Source organism: Nicotiana attenuata, unplaced genomic scaffold, assembly GCF_001879085.1.
Source record: "Nicotiana attenuata strain UT unplaced genomic scaffold, NIATTr2, whole genome shotgun sequence".
In the NCBI taxonomy this organism is placed as follows: Eukaryota; Viridiplantae; Streptophyta; class Magnoliopsida; order Solanales; family Solanaceae; genus Nicotiana; species Nicotiana attenuata.
The window spans coordinates 107487-121733 of record NW_017672523.1 but is presented as its reverse complement, the minus strand read 5'-3'; the positions used below and the strand labels follow the sequence as shown (position 1 = coordinate 121733).

The 14247-nt window shown below is 36.3% G+C and overlaps 2 protein-coding genes across 5 annotated transcripts; one reads left to right on the top strand and one right to left on the bottom strand.

Moving 5' to 3' along the window:
- Window positions 1-2503: 2503 nt before the first annotated feature.
- Window positions 2504-5140, top strand: LOC109213530 (THO complex subunit 7A-like). 3 transcript variants are annotated; one of them, XR_002066023.1, is made up of 4 exons: window positions 2504-2665; window positions 3447-4059; window positions 4470-4705; window positions 4909-5140. XR_002066023.1 is itself a non-coding variant. In XM_019377337.1 (3 exons), the coding sequence occupies exons 2-3, from the start codon at window positions 3466-3468 to the stop codon at window positions 4602-4604; spliced, it is 729 nt and encodes a 242-aa protein (XP_019232882.1). In that variant the 5' UTR covers window positions 2504-2665; window positions 3447-3465; the 3' UTR covers window positions 4605-5135. The 3 variants fall into 3 exon arrangements, 2 of the variants coding, with proteins under 2 accessions (XP_019232882.1, XP_019232883.1); XM_019377337.1 differs by having other exon boundaries at window positions 4470-5135; XM_019377338.1 differs by lacking the exon at window positions 2504-2665 and adding an exon at window positions 2704-2724 and having other exon boundaries at window positions 4470-5135.
- A 655-nt stretch (window positions 5141-5795) lies between these two features.
- Window positions 5796-14188, bottom strand: LOC109213525 (tyrosine-specific transport protein 2). Of its 2 annotated transcripts, none has more exons than XM_019377330.1 (9): window positions 12676-14188; window positions 10358-10414; window positions 9502-9567; window positions 8511-8612; window positions 8379-8431; window positions 8038-8188; window positions 7849-7933; window positions 6833-6961; window positions 5796-6187 (listed from the first exon to the last, which is right to left on the bottom strand). In XM_019377330.1, the coding sequence occupies exons 1-9, from the start codon at window positions 13336-13338 to the stop codon at window positions 6006-6008; spliced, it is 1488 nt and encodes a 495-aa protein (XP_019232875.1). In that variant the 5' UTR covers window positions 13339-14188; the 3' UTR covers window positions 5796-6005. The 2 variants fall into 2 exon arrangements, with proteins under 2 accessions (XP_019232875.1, XP_019232876.1); XM_019377331.1 differs by having other exon boundaries at window positions 10358-10445; window positions 12676-12760.
- Window positions 14189-14247: the final 59 nt, after the last annotated feature.

Sequence of the window (14247 nt, the reverse complement as noted above, 5' to 3'; positions counted from 1 at the left end):
TCGCGGCCGAGCTTGGTCTAGAAGGAACACTTTGTGAAGTTTTCGCCATTTCTTAAAGCTTTACGAAGAGATGAAAAGAAAATACAACCAACGCAGAATTTGAGAAAGATAGGAAATATTGAACCTGGAAGGGTCGTTTATACTTTTTCCATGAGGCGGTGGCACGAATCGCGAAGCCACAGACACGAAGCGACAGATAATTAAGAGAAGCATTAAATGCCTGCAGCAGGCGTGGTCAGAGCACTCGATGGCTTTTTCACCTGGCGTAGGGCCATACGTCACGGGCATCACGTCACCGGTCATATCGTTTATTATCATTACTCTCTAATAAACGAGGGGACTATCTGTATTGGGTGATACCCTTTTTTGCTTGAGCCCGACCGGGTTGGGTCCGGTCCGGAGCGAGTCGGGGCCATCGAACCCGATCTGGATGCAAGGTAGAACGACGGCCACGTCTACAACCGAGGTCGAGTCATTTCGAGACCGTTACAGAGCTCGATATGAGTCACCACCGGATGGAGAAACACACAAGGTCGGAAGCCGGACTCGTAACGGATAACCAAGCGTCGCCGGATATCTCGCCCAAACGTGATTTTCTCAACCACTTCAGGCCATTAAGGCATAATTACAGGGATCCACGATGTAATCAATTTACCTACCTTATTTTTACCCTTAATCAGAATGTATAAAAGGAGATCTCTCTAAATTCTTGTAGGCATCAAGCACAATTGTTCTAAGCAATATTATATTCTGCGATTATTTACTTTAACAGCAATTGTTGAGTCTTTATCTTTATTTTTCCTCGACCTAAAAACCTTTTGTATCTTTTAGTTCACGGATCCTTAAAACTCCATATAAATTCAATTGTTATCCGGATTCGAGGGTAAACATATATATATATATATATATATATATATAGGTAATACATATTACTTAAGTATTAGATAGGAATATATTTTAACCTTTAGCATGTTCATTTGTACGTGCATCATTTTAATAGGAGATGAGTTTAAGAGGGTGTTTGGCTAAGTTTGTAAGCTAGTCAAACTAGCTTATAAGCACTTTTTGGCTTATCTACGCGTTTGGTAAAATAAAAGTGTTTATAAGTCAAAAATAAGCCAAAAGCCATAAGCTGGTCACCCCTAACTTATGAATTTTTAGCTTATAAGCACTTTAAGTTTGACCAAGATTTTTACTATGTTATCCTTAAAATATTCTTTTTTAAAACAAAACTCTTACATCCCAAGTATTGTTTCAACACCCCCTCCCCTCCCCCCCCCCCACCCCCGACCAAGATTTTTACTATTCTATACTTAAAATATTCTTTTTTAGAACCCCCCCGGCGCCTCTTCAAGTATACAATTCTCACTGACTATTTAAGATAAGCAAATTCTCTATTCCTTTGCATATTTGTATCTATGTGATTGTGTATTAATCTTTGAAATGTATGTAATAAATGAGGACATATCAATTTTTTAGTGTATTGCTTTCTACGCATTGTGTTGACGAATACAGTGTTTGTTTCTCTTCAAATATTTTGTCCTATTTAGGTTTATTTTTTACTGAGAAACTTTTGTCAGTTTATTAATTATTATAACTTATGGTTATATGGTTATCATAAAATAAATTTTATTTATCATAAAAGTTAATCTTATCTAAGCACAGTCGTATTTAAAATAAAATGACAAATAAAATATTTTGTATTTGAATCGATCTGCAATCTAAAATTTTGAAGAAATTACATCCTTATAAGTGTAAACAGTTCTAAGGTTATTTAAGTCATTTTAACAAAAAAAAAACTTATCAGTACTTTTTTTATCAAATACTGCAATAACTTATTTTCAATTTCAGCACTTGTATCCAAACACATAAGTGCTTATTTATTAAATCAATTTCAACACTTAAAAGTATTTTTCACCACCTAATGCTGATCAGCTACTTCAAATCAGCTAATCCAAACGGGCTCTAAATGAATAAGGTGATCAATAAGAATTATATAGACAATTCCAACTTACTTGGAATTGAATTTGTTGTTTTTACTTGGATAGAAGTATAATTTTTTATATTTGGTAACTGGATGGAAGTATAAATTGAGGACCTGTTTTTCCATTAAAAAATATATTTTTTTTCGATTTTTTTCTTCCAAAAATGTGTTTACAACAATAACAATGCAGTAAAATCTCACTAGTGTGGTACGTATACCTTACCCCTACCCCGAGGGAATAGAGAGGCATTTCACAAATGTATTGTCCATAAAATTTTGCAAGTTTTTGAAAAAAAATCGAAAACATGACCACTTCTTTTAAAATTTTCAAAAAAACTATTTCCCCGCTAACAAAACTGCAATATTTATTAAAGTGAAATGCATGTCCAAACATAATTTTAAATTTCAAATTCCATTTTTCAACCTAACTCAAAATATTACTTTTACAAAATTAACAATTTTTATGTCCAAACGCTTACTAAATAGTAGTACAAATGTGGAAGATTTACGCGGACGACAGATTTTTACTACATTTTGACGTACTGTATTAAACAACAGAAACCCAACATTCCCCAACCCTAAGTCGTCAGCGCTCTTGAGAAGAAGAACGGGGCTTCGACGGCGACGGCGACGGCGACGGCGACGGTGATATTTGTTCGGGCATTTACTTCATATTTTGAGGTATGTCCCTCCTGATTGGGCGGGCTGTACACTTGATTACTACCATCCATTTCTCTTTGGTTAGTGATACTCCACAATTTCACGAACAACAGTCACACATCGACAGCACTACTAAAACACAGTTCAGTCACCCATTTTGCTTTTCTAGTTGCATAATTGGCACATCATACTTTTAATTTGTATAATATTGAAAAGTGCTCATATCTTGATTTTTAGTTATATAATTGTTCAGTAAAATAAGTGAAAATATATGTGCACAGATCTTGTTTTTTCTCCCCTTATTCACTTATTTTGTTTAAATATAATGATATCTTTTAGAGAGTTAGCTTCATCAAATGGGACTTTTAAGGTTGTGTCATCTGCACCTCCTCCCTCGTTCTTCTACTCGAGATGAAGGACACTGATTAAAAAGAGGAAATTAACTCTTACTCCTTTTTTGTCGTTTTATGGGACGCGATTTAAAAGACACGGCCATAATGTAGCTTTAACTTGGATATAAAAACATATAGTTAAGTTAGTGTGATCGCGAGAGATCACATAATGCTTAAAGTTGAATTCCTTAAATCAATGTGGATTTTTTAAAGAAGTTAGGGTTGTATAAAATATTATTACTTGTAGAATAATGACAAACATCTCAGAATATTATTACTTGTATTTTCCAGGAAATAGAATACAACTCTCTGGTCATTTAACCTCTTTCAGAGGTGACTAAGGAAGCTAAATCTGTCGATGATCCTTTATATTCTATCAAATGCTAATTTCTAAGAGATGTTTATTACAGGATAGAAAAATCAAAACAAATGTTGATAAAAGGTAGAAAAATTGCTGGGAAGGGGGAGACAGTGGCATCACATTATGCATTTGGACAACTTGAAGACGAGATAATAATTAAGCATAGACTTCTGACTCGGACAACCACCACTAGAGGTGAACCGCCACTGAAGAAACTCCAAAAGAAGTTTACTACTTTTGCCTCGGAGATAGAGAAGGAAGCTGATAACTACGGAGATTGTGAAAGACTTGCTAAAGCATTCTTGCAAGAGCTATATACGTTTGAGATTCCGCTCCTAAAGAGCAAAACAGTAATAGATGCGAATGTTAGAGAAAAGGAGAATTTCAACGACCTGAAAGGTGAAATCAACGTGCAGATTTTACAGGCTCAGGCTGATATAGAAGATCTCAAGAGGCAACTTGAAGAAAGCAAGGTTGAAAGGAAGCATAAAGAAGAGGGTGAGGTGATCAGGAAGTTGATTGCTTTGCAACCTCCAAGATCAGAAACTCAGAAGGTTTTAACAGAGCTTGAGAAAGAGATAGCTGCGTTGGAAGCAGAGAATACTGCTAATTCAAGGACATTGGACCTTCGTAAAAAGCAGTTTGCTCTTTTATTGCATGTGGTACGTATCTTCCTACGAACTTACCTTCCGTTAATGCTCTTGGTTTTTTCAGGAAGTTTTAGCTCGGAATGCATTGATTGCTGTTGGTGATTTAAAGTTGCTAAGTATACTATATACATCAGAGATAACTGATTCATATCACTAAGTAATAGGTCAAATTGTTATAGAATATCATTCGTGTAGCCCATTTGTGCATTTTAGTTGCACTTATAGCTTTAGCAGATCTTAGGTTTTCAATACTTTTTCATCTTTGACGACACTGTTAAAAGTTGAATGTGAGATTTTTCATATTTGGCAATACTCTGTTTAGGTAGATAGAACTTTTTTAGTAGTACTTCATCTGCATTAGACAAAAACTTAATTGGTGAAAGTTGCACATATTTTTTGCTGAATGTCCTTTTTTTTTCCAGGTTGATGAGTTGCAGAACACAATAGAGGAAGAGCAGAGGAGTTTGATCGAAGAGATGAGGAATGTAGTTGATGATCATAACAAGAGTGGAGTGGAGGATGCTACTGTCGGTCCTGAAGCAATGGCTGTGGATTAGCTAGTGAATCCCTACCTTTTGTGTGCTTGGTTTACTCTTACGTAAGATGAGGACTGAGGGTCGTGAATTCATGGTGTTTATATGATGTTTCTGAAAATACTGTAAGACATCAATCTCACCTAAGTATCTTAATAAGAGAAAGAGAGTGTTGGTATTCAGGTCCTGTAGTGCTGCTAGATTTTGCCAGGTTCACGTCTTACTGCAACATGTGTAGGATTTTCATCTCAGCATTCATATGAAATGCTAAGCTACTTAGGTTGCCTAGCATTTGCTTCATTAACAGTCTCTTATATTGTGCTTCCAGGTTATATTTGGATTGTCCAGAAAGCTTAATTTCCCTTAAGATTGCTCAGGGTTGACAACTGCTATGGGAGCTCAATTTTGGGATGTATAACATTAAGTGAAATGGGTTTGGTCATTGTTGTTTAGTATTCTGTACATTTTGTACACATCTTGTACAATATCACATTATGGTTAGCTGCTGCTTTATATGTACATTGTCTTCTTTGTATCAGATGCCAAGTTTGGAGAGAGCATGCGAGATAAGTCTTGAACACCTCGACATCTGACTTGCTTGAGAATCAGCCTCCTTTTGCTTATATCTGTAGATTACACTCCAGAATTATCAACTTAATCAACCTTCCTCCTCTCGCACCCCACAAAAAAATATAAAAATACTCTCTAGTTATTTTTTTTCTGTTTCGTACTGCAGTAATTTTCTGTTGTATTATTCTGGAATATACAACATATCCAGTGTATTCCCACAAGTGGGTCTGCATATTATTTTGGAATATGAGGAAGAAATTGGTCAAAAAGACATCTGTATAGGGGTGTAAATGGCCTTCTAATTTCTTTATAATTAAGTTTTGATGGAGAGAAACAAGACTAAGGTTCTACTAGAAAGTGTTTCGGTTTGTCGCTTATTCAGGATTATCAAACTGCATTTTGGAGGAAATGTGTTATGTAGATGAACGCTCATTTATCATGTATAAAATCACCTAAAATTATTTATTAGTTACTCCCTTTGTCCCGGTTTAAATTTCTTTCGAGAGGTTTGGGGGTGAGCAGGAAGCCCTTGCAGGAGCGGAAGGTAGCTAGTTTAAAATTAAACCTTTTATTCGTAGGACATATGGATGGATGTGCAACAATAAAAAGAAAAAGTAAACTGTAAATTATCTAAGATATTCAGCGAAAAATTAACACATTTGATGATGTCTTTAACAAATAAATTGATAATGACTTTCTTTTAGAGTTTCACCGTAATAAACTCTGGATATTACCCCATTATCCAACCTATGAAAGAACGGTTGTTCTATCTATGTGCTCATATTCACAACAATTTCACCTGACATAATGTGGGAACTGGAGACAGATACAGCATAAATAAGCACCTGTCAAAAACTATGCATGTGCAAAGTTGTCTCCTATTTCTGAAAGAATGAAAAATGCTGCACCTCCAAAAATAAGTGAGAGTGTGATCTTTCCTCCAGGAACCAGCGGGGGTAGATTTGGAGTTTGAGTTGATACCCAATATCTGTCTGACCAGGACATTGCAGCTGGAACAAGTCCAAAAAGCACCAAAACTACAAAGCAACAAGCACACAAATTATATAAATTGCTCAGAATGATATTGCGTAAACATATAGATACATGGACAATGATCTGCAGCTGATGGCTGATGCCACATTACGTTATGTCCCAAATTGAAATTTTGAAAATTTCGGGTGCTAGCAATAGCGAAAAAGTCATAAAACAAAGGGCAGCCCGATGCACTAATATTCTACTATGCGTGGGGTCTGAGAAAGAACTAGACCACATTGGGCCTACTGTAAACATATCTACATTGGGTCTACTGTACATAGCCTTGCCAGTTCTACATGTCAAGGAGCTATTGACGATTGACCTATTGTTTACTTTTTATATCCTTTTCCTACCGCCACCTCTAGGCCTCCATCCTCAAGGGGTGCACAATATGCAACCAAACTACTGAACTTTGTCCCCTGTATCCTTTCGGTACTCCAATGCAAACAGCATGTGATAGCATTTGTATTTTGTTTCAAGAGAGCAAAAAATTCCACTGAATGTATTATTCAATACTAAATACATTTTTCTTTGCTTTGTTGTAATTCATGAGACTGTGTATTCCATCTTTCCTCTCTGTTGTACATATTATTCTCCAACTACTCGTTATAGTAAAAGAAAGTTATACTGTAAGTAAGTCTCCGTACCTCCATAGGTTCCAGCAAAATCCAATGCTTTGAAGAATATCTCTGGATCTAGCTGTGAAAGTATCAGGGGAGGCACCAAAGTGAGTAGGTAAGGCAGAGGCCTGTTCGGACCTGATGGTAGTTTCAGCACTGTCAGCAGTTCAATGACAAAAGTAAAACATAAGTTAGACCTCATAAAGTGTGCTAAAAGGAAACTTATTGCTGTGATCAAACCAGCTTATTAAGATTATGTAACATGGTGAAATCTACAAGGTAATAACAAAGAGTGAATAAATTTGAAGGCATAATTTTGTTCATGGACTCCACAAAGAGAAGCTAAAAGGGAAACAAACTCGGTAAAATAAGCGCCCAAAGAACTCAGGAGCATATAAGATGTGTTAATGATTCCTCTGGTAATAAAACCCTCCTCTTTTACACCCTTTTGGCTTCGTGATAGTGACATTCATTACCAAATTGTCTCTAGCAAAGCTAAAGTGGACAACCAACATCTCAATCACTCCCCTTTTTTTGTTTCTAGATGCTCGAAGCTAAAAAAGTTGTTGTCTGGTAATTACTGAAAGAGACACTTCACACTTTGTGCTAATAAGCATTGGCTTCTCGAGTACATTGTTGTAACCACTTTCTTATAAAAGAGATATTCTAAGATTCAAATTACCACAGCATCCTTCCACCTTAGTTCCACAAACTTCCCGCTTGAGAATGAAGGTACAACTTTATATTGTTTTAATTGGTTAAATACGTTAATCACCTTTGATTAAAAGAAGCAATGGTGAAGAACCAGGAGAGGAATGTTTTAAACTAATTACAAATGAACATTATCAGGTAATTGTGATACAAAAAATACTAGTGCTTTCCAATAAATAGTGAAGCAAAAAAAAAAAAAAAAAAAAGAAGAAGATTTTATGCAAGACAATCATTCGCAACTATACTAACTGCAAACCAAGTTTAGCTAACAGAAAAGCCCTGAAAATAGTACATGAACATAAATTAGATGATTACTGAGCCAAGTCACTCACAGTCAGCAAGAAAGTCCACAAGGCCCAAGACAAATCCGATATAAGAAGTAGCAATTGCCAGAAGCGAAAAGACATCAACTATTGGCTGCAAACACAATGTTTAGATAAGAGGAGAAAAACTTGCAGTGCCTGCTTATTTTACTTAATTTCAATAAAGAAATATAATAGATCATTGAAATAAGTACCAACCCCAACAATTCCATTAGTAGCCCGCAGTAGTTGTAGTGGATCTATAATTTTGTCTGCTTCAGTTCCAAGAGTTGTGATTGTTCCCAAAATGACACCATCCCAAACAAGAAACAGAGCAAGCGGAATTGCTGTCCCGAAAACTATAGCACTCCTGCATCCATAACAATTTAATTTATTTAGAACATAGCAATAGCCAACTATATAATACTACCTGAAATATTGATAGGAAGTTATATAAAGCAAAGATGAACCGGGTGAAACAGCCTCTACAAAGGAAGCTGACCAAATTTTATACGTTCATAAGTTATGGCTAATATATGCAGCAAAATAGTGATAATCACCTGACTTTTGACAGGTCACCTTCAAGATTTGTACAGAGAACAGGTACAACATTCTGAGAACAAAAAGCAACTGATTATCTTAGATGCACAATCCCAGGGTGGCTATATGAATTGATTGGAAAATGTTTTTACCTGATAAACAAAAGAAAGTGCAATTATGGGTATACTTTGAGGAGCAGCCTCAAAATTAGCTTTCAGAAGAGCCTCCCAGTGCAAGTCTCCACTGGCAACAGCCTTAGGCATAAAAGAGGGGATATCAATATTTCTCTCTAAGCCATTTCCAATGCTTTACATGAAAGCTTGATATAGGTGTTTCCAAGATATGGATTAATATGGCAAAAGTTGTCATTGGCTTTTTAAAGTTGTTAAAATTTAAAACATCTTTTTTTAGGTTTCGGCACGTATACAATAAATAAAGTAGACCATATCTATTAAGAAGCCCATCTTAGTAAATAACCATCTATTAATGTAATGTTCATTTTAATGGGGCCATATGAAGTTATTTACTTCTTTTACATGTGAAGTTATAGCTTCAACCTGTTGGCAAGAATCAATTTACCATTTCATACAACACCTCTAATAAAAATTCTAATAATGTGGTTTCCAAGAAACTTATTAAAAAAGTCTGCACTTGATGTATGGAAGATAAAATCCTGTATCATGTCTACAACATATATAAACAACAAATAAAGCTGAGCATGTCTAAGCATTGAGAATCTCAATCAAACGGATAATCATCTACTAATCTAATAACATAGTATATAGTACTATATTAAGTATCTTCTTTCATATCTACAATTATAGCTTTCGGACCTGCCATTGAGCAAAGCTGTTGGCGAGAAGCATTCACCATCTCATGCAACATCTAAATACAAAAAGAATCTAGGCCTTCTAACTAATTCAGATGGCAGCTAATCTATGTTGGTGTCACCAGACACCAACTGAGGCATATATTGGCATGAGTTAGATACGATAGCACCAATTCAGTGAAGTATGGAAACACATTCTTTACTAAGAGGAATATCAAAATTGCACCCATACAAGTAAAATGCAAAAAAAAAACTGTTATTATCTTAAAGATAGTAATAACAACTTTTTCTACTTGATTAAGAATGGAAATTACCACAAGAGCTGTGAAAGAGGCAACGATACCAAGGACAAGTACGCCGTTAACCGCCCCGATAGTTCTCTGGCTAAACAAAATTAGAAATTGTGTTACTTTCACAATCTTCTAAAGATGAAAATTATGTATCATTTTGCAAAAAGAAAAAGGATTATTCCTCCATATAGAATAGAAGAACAATAAGATTCACTGTGCAGTACACACTGCCCGGGGCATAAGATATTGCTTTGTCAGTATTTAGCAATGTTTTCCTTTACCATATGTTGAAAAGAACGTATCCATGAAATGAATTTCAATACACAATGTGAGTATTTGGTAAAGCAGACAGCATTCCATATTTGAACAAGGAAGAACAACATTACCGGTAATAATAAATTTTTCTTCAGGTGTTAATATTCATTTACAGTTCTTTAGATGTAACAAAGAATTAAGGAACCATAAATCACAGGAAGGACACAAGCCAAAGAGTACAAGTTAAAGTTAAACCATTTATCACAAAAGGTTCTTTCATATGAATACCGACACATGTCAGAGCATCCATCAGCTGGTGCACTGCACTTTCGTAGACAATTTCTCATGGACCTTGTTACAAAATGCACTAAACCTTCAGGGATCAAATCTTTTTAAAAGCAAAGCATACTTGTAGTCATTGGTTTTGACCTATGTTTCTCCGACTCACCGAAAATGTCGCCGGATACGTGTCGGATCCTCCAAAAGTAGTGTATTTTTGGAGGATCCGACACGGGTGCGGCAGCATTTTGGAGAGTCCGCGCAACATAGGTTTTGACAAGGAGTTACTATAATGACAATAAGAAAAGAGGAACATGACCAACAAAAATGAGAAAGCATTGTCAACCTTCCAGAGAAGCAAATCCCTCCAAGAAGCAGTGAAAACAAGGTTGCGGTTTCCCATCTGCAATCATAATGCTTCCATCAACTTTTACCTAAAAAATCATATGAAAAAATTTACAATATTCTCCAAGAAGCTATGAGAAATTAATGCCAAACTTATGGTGCTTTTACATAAAACATACAGGAAAAACAAAACATCCCCAAGACATCATTTTGACTATTTACGAAGAAACTGTAACTCTAAAGGATTATCATTTGTCTTCTGTTTACGAACCTATCTGGAAGTAAATTTCACTATATAATAAAGTAAATCACACTCTAGTCTATGAATGTAAGAATGTTGCATAAAACTTGGACAGTTCATCATTTTCCTTCAGAGTGAAGATAGTATGATGTATATATAAAGTATATTAGAAATGAGTAGTATTTTAAGTAATTTGAGACAATTCTTAATTATGTGGGTAATTGGTTAATTACCGGGACGGAATATTACCTAATTAACTAGTGAGTTTGGGATAAGATTAAAACCCCACCCCACCCCCACGTGGCAGCAAGCCACTAACTAAACAAATGACTCTTAGTCATATTAGATTAGGTGGCAACTAATAAGGAATTATTAAATCCTAGAAGGTTACATATCTTTGAATATGAACAGTTCAAAGAAACACATCTTTGAACGATTAAGAGGATTACAAAGAACTCTAAATGTAGGCAATCTGAAGCTAACGGAGAAGACAACCGGCAATTAACGTAGAATGGTGCGGATCTTCAATAAATCAAACAAAGATTACAATTTTAAGGGAGTACGGTGTAATCCTTCACAAGAATATCATATGGATTTTTCCCTACTCCAGGTATGTTAAGACTATCCCTTCTTTCTTTTTGGCATGATCTAAATGATACAAAAAGAAACAAGCAAACGCACAGCTTTCATAAACGACTCTATTCATAAAAATACTAGGGGCCTCTATGTTCTTGGTTCCCCATGTGACATATTATTATATCTTCTGTTCATGGGTCTCAGAAAAATATGCAGTTGATAAAGTTATCCTAAAGGAATATTGAGATTATTAACATATTTTCATCCATTTCATTTATTTATACATTTACATTGACCCATGACCAGATGGCATATATATATATATATATATATATATATATATATATATATATATATATATATATATATATATATATATATGGGAAAAGGTTGCGGCGTTATATACGCACCACCACCTGATCAGTTGGTATATGTTGATGATTTTGCCCCATAGTGGCCGAGATGATATGATGGGATGCCCTCAGAGGCTTGATGATGTTATGTACACCTATACATATGCATGACACGACATTTACACGCACGTGCATGATATTATAACTGTTTCAGGATTCGCAAATTTGTTTAGACTTACAGGCGAAATTCCTTATTCCATGTTTCATCTATGTCTCTTATGTACTGATTTTTGTGCCTTACCTACTCAGTACATTATTCGTACTGACACCCTATTTCCCGGGTCCTGCATTTCATGTCCGCAGGTGCAGGTAGGCAAGCTGACGCTCCCCCTACTTAGGATCCTTGATCAGCGAGAGTTGGCGTGCTCCACTTGATCCGGAGCTACTTTTGATTTTGGTACGATATGCTTGTATGCATATATGGGTATGACGTGGCCCAGTCCCGTCCTTGTATAGTTGTATTTTCTATTAGAGGTCTGTAGATTGTCATGTATAGTTGGATAGTATGTGGCATTTTCGGCTTCCAGTTTTGGGTATATGGTTGTCTATAGCAGTCTTGCCGGCTCGCCCACTATATTGCATATATATGTACATATGTCTTTTGGATAGGTTTCCCTCACGTATGCTATTCATGTTTATATCTTAAACGCATGCTTAAGGATGTTTGTTATGTAGGATTTCAGGCACCCGTCGCGGCCCGTGGTTTGGGTCGTGACATAAAATTTAATTTAGGAGATGTGAACTTTTTCTTTATATAAAGCTCCCCAGACAGAGGTCTGGGCGTTGTATTGCAAAAAAGATCAGTGAGGGGGGCTAGGCCTTACCTCGGAAACAAATACAACATGGTGATTTCTATCACCCAAAAGGACAGTAGAGGCATCTACACTCTACTGTCATAACTATATATACATCAAATTCAACTAACAAAAAAGTTGTTCTTCTCATATTTTTTTCTAATACTAGGCATTTGCCACTTATCCATAATGAAGGGGCCTTTAGCTTCTTTTGGTAGTTGTTCGAAGGATTGGCATATCAAATTCGTGCCAGAAATAGAGGCGATTTTAGCTAAAGCATCAGCTACATGGTTACCTTCTCTATAACAGTGTTGGACCGTTGCATTTGCATGTTGGACCAATCTTGTAATTCTATCCACCACCACTTTAGTTTCATGCTCTTGTTTCCTTCTTGGTTGACCATGTTCACTATGACATTTGAGTCAAGTTCGAGAACAAAATTAGTGAAACCTAACTGGTCACACCATTTTTCTCCGAACTCAGCAGCTAGAGCTTCAGCCATGTTATGACTGTCACAATCGACCGACATGGAGCTTCCATCTGTATTAACTTTGACCTTGCCATGGAGCGGAGGATGCCACTGAACTTGCCTCCATGTTTGGACAGGTTTCAACCTTTCAATTCTGCTGCAAAGAGAAGGCCAGTGGTGTTGGGTGTATCCATTTGGCGTAAGCTTGGTTACTATGGAGTTGATGTTCCATATAACCTGGTGTTTCATGTCCTTGAGTTGAAATTTCCTTTGTGTGGCATATCTACATGAACTTCTTTGTTTCCAAATTTCCCAGCAAATAAGAGTTGGGGCAGCTTGTAGGATCAGGCCATGAATTTTATTTTTTGTCTTTGCATCCCACCAATTCTTAAAAATCGCCGCAATAGGAGCATTCGGAGTGAATAATACCCAAGGGGCTGCCAATATTCTTCCAAATGTGCTTCGCAGCCTCACTTTCCACGAAAACATGTTACATGGATTCCACCTGTGGGTCACTACAAAAAGAACATCTCGAAGCTATGTTAGTACAAAACTTACTAATCATGTCATCAAAAGGCAATTTTTTTTTCATAATTCTCCAAGTTAGAAAGGACATTTTAAAAGGGATTGCATGATGCCAAACATTCTTTAAAAAATTGTTTTTCTATTTTTTAAATCTAATTAAATGCCACGCCGATTTATTTGAGAAGTTTCCATCATCCGACAAGGTCCAAATAGGGAAATCATCTTCCGTATCATTACCTATATCAATTTTACAAATAAAATCAGTGATGTGAGAAGGAAGAACCCGATTTAACCTGTTGATGTCCCATTGCCCATTTGTTAAAAATTCCTTAACCTGGGTTTCGGCCGATTTCCTGATACCTTGGGCCTGATAAGAAAGTGGACCTTCACCAGTCCAATTATCCCACCAGAAGCTTGATGAACCATTTTGAATGCTCCATTTGATGTGAATTTCTACCTTGTTCCTGGTCTTTAACAGGTTTTTCCAACTTTGTGAATCTGTCGAAGCCATGATTTTACTTACCGGGTGAGATCTTATGCAGTATTTGGCTTTGAGAAAGGTGGCCCATATAGAGTTCTGCGTTCTAAACCTCCACCATCTCTTAATACTAAAGGTACCAGTAACATCTTGCATCTTCCTAATTCCAATTCCACCTTCATCTTTGGGAAGACACATATAATGCCATGAACTCCAGTGGTATTTGTTTGACCCATCTGTCGACCCCCAGAAGAAGTTTGCAAAATGTTTTTTCCATTAGAGTAATAGTGCCTTTGGGGGGCTCATAGCAGACAGAGTGTAGATGGGGAGAGATTGTAATACGATGCTTGATCAGTGTTATTCCCCCCCCCCCCCGGACCGCTACGACTTACTTA